Below are 15,580 nucleotides of genomic sequence, written 5' to 3'. Positions count from 1 at the left end.
TGACACTATTGCTCTCCAGCCAAGAAGCTTTTAGATTTAGGTAAAGCTGAACTGGAGAAAATGCGCTCGGCTCAGGTGGGAGGGGAAAGAGGTTAAATATGAGTGCTCACAACAGTGATCAAAACACCTTTAGTCTATATGAGGAAGAACATTATTTGAGCAAAAAGCCCAAGAAGTGACTTCCTGTTTCAATCCAGCACACCAAAATAAAAGCACCATCTTATTCATTTGTTCAACTTTCTTTCTGCCTAACTATTAGCAGACAAAACACTTCAATGTGTGTATTTAATTATATTCCTGTAATGTTGCAAGTACCTGCTGAACTAATCAATGAGAAGAGCTGTGTGCTTTTATTCTGGCGTGCTGGATCGAGACAGGAAGTCATTTCTTGGGCAGCGTTGTTATGATATGAAGTTATGCAATCAGTAATGCGTCACAGCTCTACTTCCGGGGTCGTAGATGTGTGCGAGAAACTACAAAAAACTCTTTAATACCACAATCAATGTTTCTGAAACTCAACAGAAAGTTACTGAACATACTTATTTATCAGGCCCATTAGCCAAAAATGCTTTACTGTATTTACCAAAATCTGTATTTCCGGTTTAGCGGAGAAAAATGCTAACGGCGCAGCAGCTACGCTAACCCCGGAAGTCCTGACTTTAGTAAATATTACATTTTTACCAGTAGGTGCGGCATTTTTGGCTAATGAGCCTGAGAAATAAGTATGTTCAGTAACTCTCAGTTGAGTTTTTCAGAAATATTGATGGTTGTTTCTAAGAGTTTTTAATGTTTTTTTCCTCGCATATTTGCCGGTTTGCTAGTACCCGGAAGAGGAAGTCGCGACGTCACACTTAACAAACGTATTGTGGGTAAAGGCCGAGCTGAGCGCCTCATCTTTTGGGGAAAAAAATAAATAAAAATCATCTACTGTACTTTACCCAGTCCCTTTAAAGGGGCTAGATACAAGTTCGCCATTTTATATTCACTACTGCCACCTCAGGTCATACATGTAACTGCACCTTCTATATTAAGCTCGTGCATGATGGCAATTCGGACCTGAAGTGACACCTTTTTGAGTGACAGTGCAGGATTTTTGAAGCAGTTGTGGTGAACAGGCCTGGGCTCATTCTACACCGCATATTGTTGGAACATGTAGGGGAAGAAAATACATAATTTTAACATTTTAAACTCCGTATAGTCCCTTTTAAGACGGGGCTAGTGCATCACATCCATGCCTCTCACACAGTCCGGTTAAAATACAAAATAGGCTCATCATGTCGTGGATTCACTGATTCAGTTTAATCTTTACATTTAAAATAGGCAACATGTCGATTTCCTGAGTTTATTGTCGGGCAATGCTGCTATAGTGGGGTTACTGCTTTATCTACGCACAAATTTACATTCACATCAAAGTTCAGCCGATACATTCAGTCTATCATGATTAAAGTGCTTGTTTCAAAATTGAGAGAAGTGCAGATTTTAGTGTTAAGTGAGCCTGCGAGATGACGCCAACCTTTTCTGTTAGTAACAAAGTATCATTTTTTACCCTAAGATCTCTCCAAACGTCGACATTTCAACATTCTCACACATGTGCAGACCCGGTGTGCGCATGCTGAGCACAGATCACCCCCGCGTCTTCGTAATGGGCGCAGTTATGTTTGCCCACTCCGGCGTGCCTGCAGTCCAAAAGGGTGGCCTCCGTGCCCTCACACTGCACATCGTCCAGGAGGATGGGCATGTGCTTCCCCTCTCCAAACTCAGAGTTCTTGGCCGCTTTGAGGGCGTGCCTGTAGCCCAGCTGCCTGCACACCACCGCCGCGTTGCTCATGGTCCACAGATCGTCGCAGACTGTGCCCCATTCCCCGTTTATGTACACCTCCACCCTCCCCTGGTCGGTGCGGCCCTCCTGCTCCCCCGCCAGCCTCACTGCCCCGTCCAGACCGTCGCCCTCGCTCCTGGCCTTGCCCTTCTTGCGTCTGGGCTTCCTCCTGGTGGTCCTGGGTTGCCTGGTGGTGGTTGTGGTTGGCAGAGGAGCGGTGGGGTCCAGTCCGACTTCGCCTAATTGATCGATGAGTTCTTGTAGCCAATCGTAGGACTCAGTGGGCGTCGCTTCTGGATCTTTCTTGTTGGACGGTTCAATACCTATAGGAGCTGTTAAGAGAGCAAAGAAGAGATTTACATAAGCATGAACTGGGCCCAGATTACCCAGACATTCTTTTTTTTTTTTTTTTTTTAAGGAGGGGTATTATGCAAAATCAACTTTTTAGAGCTTTAACATGTTACAATAATGTACTCTCATCATAAAAGATACCTGGGTGTATGTTTCAATTAGAGATTCAGCTTTTTTGCTTCTGTAAGATATTCTGGGGGTTTAAGTATTAACACATTGAGTGCCAAAAACGGAAAAACTGTTTGTTTTTTTTGTTTTTCTAATTGCGAAACTAGATACTCTAATACAACTTATGTGTGATTTTGGTAGCTCTGTGATGAACAGAATTGAAATAAATGATGATCAAAAACATGTGAAAAGTCACGATCTGGACATTTTTTTCTTTCCTTGTGTGGTGTAGCAAACAGCTGTAAAGCCGACACTTCTCTCTCGCTCTCTGAAGCGTGTTTGAGAAAGCAGAGTGGCTTCCCATGTACAGATAGAAACAGTTGAGATTAACATTTTTCTGAGTTTTTAAATTGATAAAATCGGTCCAAGGACGACTGAGAAACATCCTGTTAAAGTCTTCAATCCGAGAACCAGGCTGTTTAAATGCACACGCGATCATTAGCGAAAGCGATCGATAACGCGGTGTTTCAAAACATGTCAACAATGTTGTCCTTGAAAATTGAATTGAAACGGAGATATTTAGACATTTGCCTCTTCCCATAACGTTAGTGTCAGTCCACTAGAGAGAGGAGGAGAGAGTTGGAAAGAGGAGTTAATCAGAAAGGAGAGTGTTTCATAAAACACACATTATAGCTGAATCTAGAAAAAAAATCTGTGATTTTGATCAAAACTAGCCTCTGTTTAGCTTTGATTTCTCAGGAACTGAGGCACATAGAATTAAACTGTTTTCACCTACGGAGAGCTTACAGCTTTCAAACGAGTCATAGCATGTGTCCATAAGTATAACATAGAATATGCTGTGGTGCTACAGCATAGGTATCGGTTCAGGATCGGGTATTTGGAATGGATACACGATTTTTCCCAGTATTGGCGCCAATATCTGATACCAGTATTGCATCCCCTATTTTCGACCCACTTGTGCATCTTTGAGTAATATCTGAGTAATATCTTCTTGATCCCTTGCTAAGCTTAATCCTTTCAACGCAGAGTAAAACCACTTCACTTCTGCCATGAGTTGCCAGATCTCTGTCATTATTGAAACAGCTGCGCAGCAAAGGGGAACAAGAGGAGGGGCTTATGGGGAGATTGCTCAATAATCTGGAAGTGAAATTACTGTATATTCATTCAGCTGTTTTAGATCAATATTACATTTATTAATCAGCAAAGGTTAAGATAGAAATAAAGATAAAGATACCAAATAGCTGTAAAAAGCATAATGTGGGGGGCTAGATGCAAGTTGGCCATTTTATACTCATTACTGCCACCTCAGGTCTTAAGTGTAACTGCACCTTCTATATTAAGCGCATGCATGGCGGCACTGCAGACCCGAATTAACACCTTTTTAAGTGACAGTGCAGGATTTTAGAGGCAGTTGTGGTGAATAGGTCTGGTTCTACACATTAGGACATGGCTGGAACATGTAGGGGGAGGAAAATACATAATTTTAACATTTTTAAACTCTGTATACTCCCTTTAAAATAAGGCCTTCTCAAATTTGTTCTAAGCTCAGGAAGTGCCTGCACTGAACTCCAATAGAGCACTTCCAGATTGACTTGTTTCCCAATACTAGAATAGAATGCAATGAGAACCCCCTGGCCAAGATAGTATAAAAAAACAAAAAAAAACAAAGCTTCACTCACTTTCCTGGGGAACAAACTTGATGAGGTTGCTTTTCACTCTGACAGGAAGAGGCTCGTAGTGGCACTGTCTTGGCGGAGCACGTCTGAAAACCAAACACGTCCAGAGAAAACAGAAGCCGTATGTTTTAGCTGCAAGTTTGAAACAGTCTTACAGTGTGTGCGTTCTTATTCAGCCTAAATCAAAACACGGCTTTCGAGAGGTTTCTAAATGAGTTTGATGGCTTGAAAGCAAATTAGGCGACACAATCATCCGCCGCTGTGAGAGCGCGGGACCGAGCCAAGAGCTGTCTGCAGAATCGTCAGAGAGGGGAGATTTGCAGAGGCAGCTTTTTAACACTTCTGCCAACTTCAATTCACCGCTTTCCTTGAGCAAAAACAGTGAAAAAGCCCAGTCTTAATCAAAAAAAGAGACAGGGAAAGCTGCGCAGAGAAAACGCAAACTCGCTCCTAGCGTTTCATCCCATGGGCTTTTTTGGAGAAGAACGACGCGGCTGGTTTTGCAATTGAAAACATGTGTGCGACTTCGGCATGCAGAGTCGATAGTTATTCAAGCCATATTACCAAACAGGAGGAGGATCCAGACTTTTTTTTATCCAGTGAGCGACTTTTATATGACACAAATGTTAAAAAACAAGGGAAATTAACCTCTTAACCCCCACCTGAACCAAGCACATTTTCGACAGTTTGACTTATGCCAAATCTAAAAGCTTCTTGAAAATAGCGGCAAAATAGTGACAAAAGCGAGAAGTAAATGAGGAGGAAAAAGTGACAAAAACGGACAGAAAACTGATGAAAACGGATGAAAAAGTGACAAAAAACAGATGAAAAACTGATAAAAATGGATAAAAAAATGACAAAAAACTGATAAAAAAGGATGAAAAACTGATAAAAAAAAAACTGATTAAAAATGGATGAAAAAGTGATGAAAAAGTGACAAAAAAATGTTAAAAAAACGATGAAAAAGTGACAAAAAATGGATGAAAAACTGATAAAAACGGATGAAAAACGGATAAAAAGGCATAAAAAATGACAAAAAACTGATAAAAAAGGATGGAAAAACTGATAAAAACTGATGAAAAACTGATTAAAAACGGATGAAAAAGTGACAAAAAAATTATAAAAAACTGATGAAAAAGTGACAAAAAACTGATAAAAAACAATGAAAAAGTGACAATAAATGGATGAAAAACATATGAAAAACTGATAGAAAAACAGACGAAAAACTGATTAAAAGAAACTGATGAAAAACTGATTAAAACGGATGAAAAAGTGACGAAAAACTGATTTAAAAAATTGATAAAAAAGTGACCAAAAAAAATATAAAAACTGATAAAAAAGTGATGAAAAAGTGATAATACAAAAAGTGACAAAAACTGTTGACAACTGATTAAAAAAAAAAGTCCAAAAAAAAGTGATGACACGGCAACAACACGAGGAAAAAGATCCACTTCAGTGCACTTCAGTTTTGTAGGCCTTAGCTTTCAAATAAGGTGTTGCTCTGGCCTATAGGCTGTAAACTCCAGTCGAGAAGCTTTTACATTTGGATAAAGCTGAACTGGAAATGCACTCGGTCAAGGCGGTGGTTATGAGGTTAAAGAGAATGACTTCCTTTTTTTAGCAGTTTTACCTAAATGTTTGCAGACTGTGTTTAAATGTTAAAAGACAGAGAAAATGCATCTGACTCATCGAGCGTGAGTAGAAATGTGGAAACCCTTTGGGAGCGACTCTGAAAGGACTTGCAGAGAGACAAACAGTGGAAAGTGTTAAAAGTTCTGTTATAGTTTCTTACCTCGAAGGATCCACTACTTTATAAACAACCCCGGTGGCTGAGGTAGCACTCGGTATCCCCGTCGACATGAAGTACAGCTCGCCTGATGGAAAGACATGACATCAGGAGGAAGGATTACATAAGAACTCGAGAAAACTACTGCTGCTGTTTCCACTGTGAAGAGTGGACACGAAGCTGGAGCTCAAATCTGATTTTAGTGACAATTATGGTGACATGTTTCTCAATACCAGTACTTTAACGACACTTGCGATACTTTTTCAGAAACTTATGCTGAAATATTTGTCATTTAAAACCAGAAAACAGAGCAAAAATGTGCGGAAGATCGGGATCCAATGTCAAGAAATGTGTGAAAAATGGGGAGTCATTTTGGGGAAAATTGGGAGAAATTGTGCAAAAAAAAAAATAATTGTGCAAAAATAAGGAAGAATGGGGGTAAAAAATTAAGAAATTGGGAGAAATAGAGAGTAATTGTTGGGGGGAAAAAAGAGCCAAAATGCCAGGAAAAAAATTGGAAAACGAGAAAAAAATGGGTCAAAAATGTGAAAAATATGTGTAAATTGGGGCACTGCACAATTTTGAGGAAATATGTTATTGCAATTTACTAATATTAGGTTTGCAATTTACATTTTCAACATCAACATTCACAGAAACCGATTAGTAACATTTGATAGAAGATGGAAGAATCACATGCATTTCTGATCATATTTGTAGAAGTCTAAACTACAGGGTTAGCAGGATGTATAACATCTGTGGTTCCCTAAGTAGGAGCCACTTTTACATTTTTGACATTTAACCTCTTGACCCCCACATGAACCGAGCACATTTTCTCCAGTTTGGCTTTACTCAAATCTAATAGCTAACAAAAAGGAGAAGAAAACGAGGATGAAAAAGCAAGAAGAAAATGACCAAAAAACACCATAAAAGAGAAATAAAAAGAAACAAAAAAACTGGTGAAAATGCAATAAAAAAGCCATCAAACAAATCAACAAACAAAAAAGGAATGAAAAAAAAAAAAAAAGTGACCTGAAAAGGACGAAGGTGCAACAAAACAGCAAAAGAAAACGCAACAAAAACATAACAAAAAAAGCGACTAAATTAGATGAAAGAGAAGATGAAAAAAGCGACGACAACAAGGCAACAAATGAAAAAACATCTTTTAAGATCAGTTTTGTAAGTCTTAGCTTTCAAAGGAGGCATTACACTGGCTCCATTCCAGAAGCTTTCAGATTTGGGTTAAGCCAAACTGGAGAAAATGCACTCGGTTAAGGTGGGGGTGAAGAGGTTAATTTGATGTATTTTTGAAACAACATATTTTAGTGAAAGCCAAATATCAAAATCCAGTATTCAAACTAACAACATTAAACCAGATTTAAAATGTTTTGCATCTTAAATTATTATAAAAGCTAATTATACTTTACAGAAGCGAGTCCCCAGTGGTTTTGGGAGTCGTGACCTGAAAAGTGTGGGAACCCCTGGTATACTGTACATACTAAGACCCCATGGAGGCAGTGCAATCGGACAATTTCGACTGGGCTTGTGTTTCATTGATCAACTCCACTATATCTGGTAATATTTCTGGTTAAACGCCAGCGGTTCAGTACCTGCTTCGTCCTCAGCGAAGGAGATGATGTACTGGTGGTAGTTGTTGATGAGTCCGGGGAAAGCGCAGGTCAGGCCCATGCCCATACAGACCTCATTGTAGCGCCACTGCCCACTGTGCCTGTCCTCACGCAGGCTCATCAAACGCCTGCAGAAAAGTACACACATCAAAAGATAACAAATGATGACTGATATAAAAGGTGGGGTTTGTGAGGATTTGGATAAAGCCGCACCCGCTCATGAAGTCTCCGAATATGTACATGCTGTTGAGGTTTGGGTATTCACAGCCTCTGTACACGTACCCTCCGGTCACTGACTTGCCCTGTTTGTGAGGGTAGGCGTAGATCGGCAGGACATCGTCTACAACAAGAAAAAAAACATATTATAACACAATGTTGCATTTGTGGGAGAGGTTTTCAAAAATAAACAAGAGGGAGTTGTTGAGAATTAGAGATGTTCGAGTTCCAATAGGCCTTTTTTTTACCCTGGTGTGAAAACTGTTTATACTTTAATTTTGGGGAGGAGTTAGACAACTTAAACTTAAAGGCGCATTGTGGAACTTTTTGTGAAAAACACACACAAACTTTCTATTAGCTTGTACCTAAAGCAGAACTAAGCAACTCATGCCCCGAGAGGCCATACGCGCCACTGCAGGTGTCGTAGCATGTTACGGTTCTTTACTCATTAATTGTCCGTGAGAGTCAATACTACGCTGACAGAAAAGACAAAGGGAGAGAGGGATATTGTACATCCAAATACACAATGGAGATAATTTGTTTCACTCCAACTTGGCTGTAAATACTCTTGAAGTGGCACTATCCCACAGTTAGCTTTGCCCGTTAGCCTGTTAGCTTCTTCTCCGTGATTCCATTAGTGTGTATTGGGGCCTCTGACTCGTAGGCAGTGAAGTTGCAACTGTGGTTTTCTGGCCAGAGACACCAGGGGGAGATGAAAGACCCCCCCAATCATCCCATTAACACTTGTATTTCCCCCAGAGTGACTATGGAAACGATTTATGAAGGTAAACAAGTTACTTAGTTCTGCTTTAAGCTTTTGGTGGCCCAGCATCTGTATGAGTTGTTAGCATTGCGCCTTCACTTTCCATCACAGTGGCTCCAGGATCAAATATTTTTAGAGTTTCTGGTAGGTTTTCACTGCCTGACAGACCCTCTCACCAGAAAACCTACAAAACAACTGATCCTGGAATTGTAGAGACCACTGTGATGGGAAGAAAAGCCGCCATGCTAACCACTCATATATACTTTTTTTCCCCTCCACATAAAAAGTTCCTTATGGCACCTTTAAAGCACTGCAATACAATATGATGTTATCGCCAAAAAAGCAGATTGTCATAGGGATCAGATCACGATATTGCCCCGCCTCTGTCCTTGTTGAGTTTTACATGTCCATTTCTGTTCGGTAAAGGGTTTAGACAAAAAATAGCCTCTTCACATTTGCATTGGTTTCAAGGGTTTGAAAGTTATGCCCTTGTGGTTGCAAATCTACTTAAAATATATCCTACATCCTGATTCTAGGATCCACAACCGGAAAAAGCCATGTGACTAAAGCCCATGAGCATGTTTAGGAGTTTACTGTCAGGTCAAACCTAGCGAACTGTTGCGACACAGCTTCTTGTCGTAGCAGGAGAACCCCTCTTTCGCCCTCCAGCCGTAGTTCCTCCCTTTCTCGATGATGTCCACTTCTTCGAACTTGTTCTGTCCCACGTCCCCGCAGAAGATGCGCCCCTTGCCCTCTTTGGAGTGCGGGTCGCCCCTGTCCACGGAGCACCTCCACATGTTCCGGACCCCGTAGGCATAGACCTCCGGCCGCGCACCCCTCTCGTGCACGAAGGGGTTGTCGGGGGGGATTCTGTACAGTGGGCCTCTGTCGTTGTTGTCCACGTCGATGCGGAGGACTTTTCCCAACAGAGCAGACCTGGAACAAGAAGACTGAAGGTTATCGTAGTAATTATACAACCACAATGACCATGATCCTTTGCTTCATTCCAGTGCAACAAACATAAACAAAAAATGCTAAAATACAAAAATACCCTGACTTTAGAATTAAATGTACAGATTTTAGTTATACTGAAGGAGGACAGAACTATTTTTTCTCTATTTCTTGAAATATAATAAATTATATAAAATATGGGGGGAAAAATGGACGTAAATGAGGAGGAAAACGAGGCAAAAAAGGCGACAAAGCAGTGATGAAGACTTAATAAAACCGCAATAAAAAAGTGACAAAAACACAACAAAAACCTGACATAAAAACATGACATAAAAACACCAAAAATATCAGTTTAGTAGGTCATAGCTTTCAAATTAGACGCTACATTGGCCTTTATAGGCTGTGAGCTCCAGTCAAGAAGCTTTTAGATTTGGGTAAAGACAAACTGGAGCAAAGAAGAAGAAGAAGAGGAGGAGAAGAAGAAGAGGGGAGAGGGTGAGAAGAAGGATAAGAAGAAGAAGGAAACGAAGGAGAAGAAAAAAGTAGAAGAGGAAGGAGAAGAAGAAGAGGAGGAGGAGGAGAAGGGGGAGAAGAAGAAGCTCCATGACGATTGCCTTGTCAAAACATTTTCAATTTCAAAAGTAAGGTGAGCTGCATATCATTCACTGGATCTCCTTACTTGTTTTGTGCGTTCCCGAATTTTCCGAAAGGGTCTCCCGCCATGCCCCCATCCCCTGTGAAGATGTACAGGTATCCATCGTCTGCGAACAGGAGTTGACCTCCGTTATGGTTAGAGGCCGGTTCATCGATTTCCAGAATCACTCTAAAAACAGACAGCATTGTAAAGAGCATTATAAACAAAGTTGCCATTGCCAAAAAGGCAAAAGACGAACAAAAAAGTGACAGAAGAGTGATGATGAAAAAAAGTCTAAAAGGTGACGACAACAGGGCAACAATGCGAGGAAAAAGAGCCATTTCAATCAATTTTGTAGCTTTAAAATGAAGCCTATAGAGTTCGGGAAAGTCCACAGGTACCATGGAGATCCGCCATCTTTGCAGCTGTTAGCATACATTTCCATTGACTAACATTAGCTAAAAACAGTATAAAAAGTGGTGAATAAAGCCATGGAACAACTCCATTAGCTGCTGAGTTACTGCTGGTAAATACATCTAACACACTGTGGTGTCCAAGTGTTTTAATGTGAACAATAACTGTAGTATTTAAACCAGGGGTGTCAAACATACGGCCCGCGGGCCTGATCCGGAGTTATGCATTTTTAAAGAATAACCAGAATGCTCATTTTAGCCACTAGGGGGCATTAAATTTAAAAAAGGAAAGAGTTCCACACGTGTCCAGCAGAGGGCACTGACATAATAAGAGCTAAGGATATAAACAACACATTATGTAGCCATGTGGTAAATGGACAGTCTGCCCCAAGGCGGCTGTTGCTTCAATAACAGCTTACCACCACTGAGTGTGGAGTCAATGAATAATGACTGTAGTCATTATGTTGTAGCACTTTGAGGAACTTGTGACACAGGCTTGTAAAGTGCAATACAAGTGTAAGCCGTTGTTATTAATGAAGCTACAGTCAAATTGGGGCTTTGACCAAATCACAGCTTATTATTATTATTCATTTTTAAGAAAAATGTTCTCTATTTTATGCGACCCGCCATGGGAACTGAATTTCTGAATTTCCGTGACCCAAAACGAGTTTGACACCCCTGATTTAAACTTTTAAAATCTCCATTAGTTTACAACTGCTGCTAATCCCATAATGCTTAGCGATATGACATCACATTCCCGAACTCTATGGGCTGTAAGCTCCAATCAAGAAGCTTTTAGATTTGGATAAAGCCGAACAGGAGAAAATGGGTAAGGCGGAGGATAAGAGATCAAACCTGTCATATACACTCTAATGCTTATCAATGACATTTACGACATTATTGATAACGGCACAGTCAATTTAAGGACTTGTATTGGTTTTTAATGCCCTGATGGAAGGAACACACACAGCAGGACATTTTTATTATTTGCTTGTGAAGTCAAATCTAACCTTCAGCTTCATAGATGCCTGTAAATAAATATTCCACACCTACCTCTCAGATCTGTGGTCCACTGTGTTCATATCATGCGCCGACACCCGAAACTCGCTGATCCTTATCCGCTCATCGAACCCCACCTCTATGGAGTAATACACGTACAGCTTCCCATTGAGCTTGTGCTTCGGGTGGAACGTCAGCCCCAGGAAGCCTCGCTCGTCGCCTTCCCACGACGACGTCAGCACGGATTTGCTGATGTTCAAGAACGGCTTCTCCAGCTTGGATCGATCGGGGAGGTACGCCCACACCAGGCCCACCTGCTCGGCCACGAAGAAGCGATGCGTGCCGTCGTTGGCGTGCACCATGGCCAGCGGGTTCCTCAGGCCGTTCGCCACTTCTTCCAGGCACAGCTGCAAACAGCCGTCGGTGTCGTACTGGACGCGGCCGAGGTTCTGAGACAGCTGGGAGTTGCTGAGGATGTGGGGGTAGCAGTAGTCGGTGTCGTCCAGCTCCAGGTACCGGCACAGCTGTCTCGGGTTGTCTTTAACTTCGAGGATGTGCGGGTCGTCCGACAGGTGGGGGATGGTGGCGTTGCACTTGTGATAAAACTGGGTGCAGAAGTCGGGGCAAAGGCCGGGGATGGAGCGGACCGGGGTGTTGGGGTCTTCAGCGTCAAAGAGGTGGGCGGCGTAAGGAGAGCATTCCTGAAAAAACAGAAACAGTTCATTGAGTTTTGAGTCGTCAAGTCTTAGGGCGTTTTCACATAGGCTCTAGTTAGGTCGACCTAAAGGTGCAGCTCTCTTTGAGGTCAGTGAGAATCCCCTTTAGGCCGGTCTAAACAGCCGCTCCGAGTCCGGGTGAAACAGGCGATCTCGGAGCGACTTTACTCAAACTCTGTGTGAGGCTGTGGTGTGAAAGCGGTCGACCTCGGGCTGAACTACTCTCGCTTTGATGCCTCTTTTATGAAAGAATGAATACGCGCTTGTTACGGCCCAAGGCCTCCAGGTTCCCTCCTTTTTGTATATTTTTGTTTGTGTGGCCTAAACCTGTTGTCTCCCATGTACATGTTGCTGCTGTGGTCCTGGACTGCGGTTGGTGGAGTGCATTGGGGGTCCTGGCTGCTGGTTGGGTCTCTGGCTTTGCTGCCGCCTGATTGGGGGAGCAGCTCAACACCTGTGGGGAACTCGTTACAGCCACCTGTGCCAGCCACTCCTATAAAAGGACTCCACCGTGGCTCATTCAGGGCTGCTGGTCATTGTGGCCAGTACGCCATTTGTATTTGTGTCCCTTCGTGTCAGTAATGACTGTGTGTCCAGGGAACACTCGTGACATTTTGTCTGTTTTCCTTCGTGTCTGTCATGACTTTCAGTGTTTTCCCGGAACACTCGTTTTAGTTTGTCTCAGTTTGTTTTGTTACTCGTTTTGTTATTAGGGCTTTTGTGACAAGTTTTGGAGACACTCGTAAGCTTTTGTCTAGTTGCTTTTGTACACTTGTTTTAGTATCTTGCGTTTGGTTAACCCTTTGTACATATTGTAAGTAGCCTTTGTTCTTATGGTTATTTTTGCCATTCCTTTGTTAAATTTACCTTGTACACTCCTTTTATTAAATTACAACTTTATTTTACCATTTTATATCTTGTTTTTTGTTACTTCCTATACCTAGCAGAGCCGGGTCATAACAGCGCTGCTCCTGGTCACCTCTCGTGAGAGGTGTTCCAGGCATGTCATAGTGGGACAAGGCCTCGTGGAAGACCGGGTGTCGCCTCAGGGCCCCCCAGAACAGCTGGAGGTGTGTGTGGATCGGGAAGTCTGGGCATCTCTGCTGAGACTGCTGCCCCCGCGACCTGGCCCCGGATAATGCTGAAGAAAATGGATGGGTGGATGAATACATGCTGCATGAGGACGTTTGGATGTCTGTTCTGACGAGACAAAATAGATCAACTTCATCCAGGTATGTCTCTCTTTCCTGTCTTTCCCTTTCTGCTGCAGTAAAACGTTTCTCTTCATGTGCTGATAAAGTGTATTTCTCCTTGTTTGAGTCGCTGCATTGACAGGTCGATGCCCGTTGTCATGGGAATAAGTTTGTTGGCTGTGGCTGATGGTGCAATGTTTGGTGTGGTCAGGCGTGAGAACATGGACTGAACTAACTCTAAAATAAATACAGTTGGAACTCCTCCCAAGAAGACCCAGGACATGCTGGTGGGACTATGTCTCCGAGCTGGCCTGGCGTCCCCTCGGGGTCCCCCCAGAACAGCTGGAGGAGGTGTGTGTGGATCGGGAAGTCTGGGCATCTCTGCTGAGACTGCTGCCCCCGTGACCCGGCCTCGGATAAAGTGGAAGAAAATGGATGGATGGACAGTTGGAACTAGGGCGGTCTCATCTCCACAAGGCGCTCCAACATGTGTGAAAACGCCCTTAAAGACACTACCCCTAATATTTTTACCATGACAGGGCTGGTCATTAGGAGCATGCTTTGTATTGCTGGCAACAGGAGAATCCAAAATGTTACACAGTGTGCCTTTAAGTTGTCAAACTAACTTTCGTTACAGAACTTCACCGGGACGAGTCAAGCACATTTCACACAATTCTGGAAGAAACACTGTCACGGTAATGTAGCCTAAACAAAAACTACCAGCTATTTCTGTTTCACAACTAGAAAAAATAGACAGTGCAATTATTCATATTCTATAGCAGTAACAGCACCCTGAATGGAGCTTGTTGGAATAAAATGACCAGTTTTTTGTGTTTTTTTGTGTGTTTTGTGAGACAGCATAGATCTTTTTGTATAAAAGGCTAAGCACTACAAACTTTTAAATCTGTTTAAAGGTAGTTCTTGAGTATTTTTCCTCATCATTTTACTGGTTTAACTTAAGCATATGTGTAACAGCGCAGTACTTGCACTTCTAATTAAGTAGATTTTAAGCTATGTACTTTTACTTATTAATCATATAGTCTTAAAAAAACACTTGGTTTGGTGTTTTCAATAAATTGTTTACTTTATTCTTGGTTCACTTTCATCTTTGCTTTTGGCATTGTAAAGCTTTGAACTGTATTAAGATTAATCCAACCAAAATGTCTCCAATTTTTCAACTGCTTTTAAATTTTAATCAGGGGTATTACAGTGTGTTATGTCAGTCTGTAACTCATCTTTTATAAGTTATCTATAAATCATTTGCTTAGTATTATTCGTTGTTTGACATTCTGAAAAATGACCACATGATCCTACAATCAACTCCACCTGACTAAAGAATAAATGGATTCTTAAATACAGCCAAACACGCGCGGTTGCTGTAAAAGTTACCATGTTTTAGTGCAGGCTGGACTTGTTTTGGACTCCACAGCCCCGCGACCTTTGTCCAGACATGCACGCGCGCACTTTACCTGGCACAGCAGCTCCTGCACGAACCCGGCGCAAGACGCGTAACCATTGTAGTCAAAACGATTCATGACCCTGTAGTATTTGGCCATCAGCTCCTGGTCTCTCTGGTAGTCACAGCAGCCAAAGTCCTTGTACATTATGCAAAACTCCAGCTCCCTCAGCGGGCGAAACGGCGGCTTGAAGTCCAGACACTGCGGGTGTAGCAGCGCAGGTGAGATCCACAGGGCCAGAACCAACACGATGCCGCCGGGCCAGAAGAGCCGCGTGTGCCCCGGGACTTTGCCACAACACTCCCGCATCATGGCGCGCGTCAGTCAGTGACCGTGGACGAGCTGCGCTGCTGCTCTGGCCTCTCTTCCTGTGCGCACTTTGCTCGGTCTGCGGGGATCAGCTCCGTGGCTCTGACGTGGTGAGTGTCCTCGATCACCCCGGGACAGGCGCGGGACAGAGAGGCGTGTGGTCAGTTGTTCAGACACACGGGCCATCTGCCGCTTCAGCGCAGAGGGAGGGAGGAGGCGACATGTGAGGAGGTTACAGCAAAAGTTCAATCTTCCTGAAATAGGCTTTGATGCTTCGTGTCAAACACATTTGGTTTGTGATTTTGTTTGTTCGAATCGTCTTCACTCGTGCGTCATGGTCACAATATGTTTAACCTCTACTGTCTGAGGCTTTATTTTAATGCACACTTTTTATGTATCCTATAACATCTGACTCCTACCTGAGCCAGTAGATGGCGCCACGTGCTTATGTTGAAATAGGGCAGTTTTAACCATACACTTTTACAGTTATATTAAGTTGAATTTAGCCTATACATTACACATCGGTTGCTAAACTATGTCAAA

The 15,580-nt window shown here is 42.5% G+C and overlaps 1 protein-coding gene across 1 annotated transcript; it reads right to left on the bottom strand.

The window, feature by feature from the left end:
• Positions 1 to 1,304: 1,304 nt before the first annotated feature.
• hhipl1 (HHIP-like 1) lies at positions 1,305 to 15,484 on the bottom strand. The gene is made up of 9 exons (XM_079573445.1): positions 14,741 to 15,484; positions 11,417 to 12,063; positions 9,996 to 10,139; positions 8,973 to 9,301; positions 7,600 to 7,726; positions 7,369 to 7,514; positions 5,768 to 5,849; positions 3,979 to 4,061; positions 1,305 to 2,151 (listed from the first exon to the last, which is right to left on the bottom strand). The coding sequence occupies exons 1-9, from the start codon at positions 15,038 to 15,040 to the stop codon at positions 1,583 to 1,585; spliced, it is 2,427 nt and encodes an 808-aa protein (XP_079429571.1). The 5' UTR covers positions 15,041 to 15,484; the 3' UTR covers positions 1,305 to 1,582.
• Between the last annotated feature and the right edge of the window lie 96 nt (positions 15,485 to 15,580).

This window comes from Gobius niger, assembly GCF_951799975.1.
Source record: "Gobius niger genome assembly, chromosome: 16".
NCBI lineage: Eukaryota > Metazoa > Chordata > Actinopteri > Gobiiformes > Gobiidae > Gobius > Gobius niger.
The sequence above is the reverse complement of the archived record's forward strand: the minus strand, read 5'-3'. Positions and strand labels throughout refer to the sequence as shown.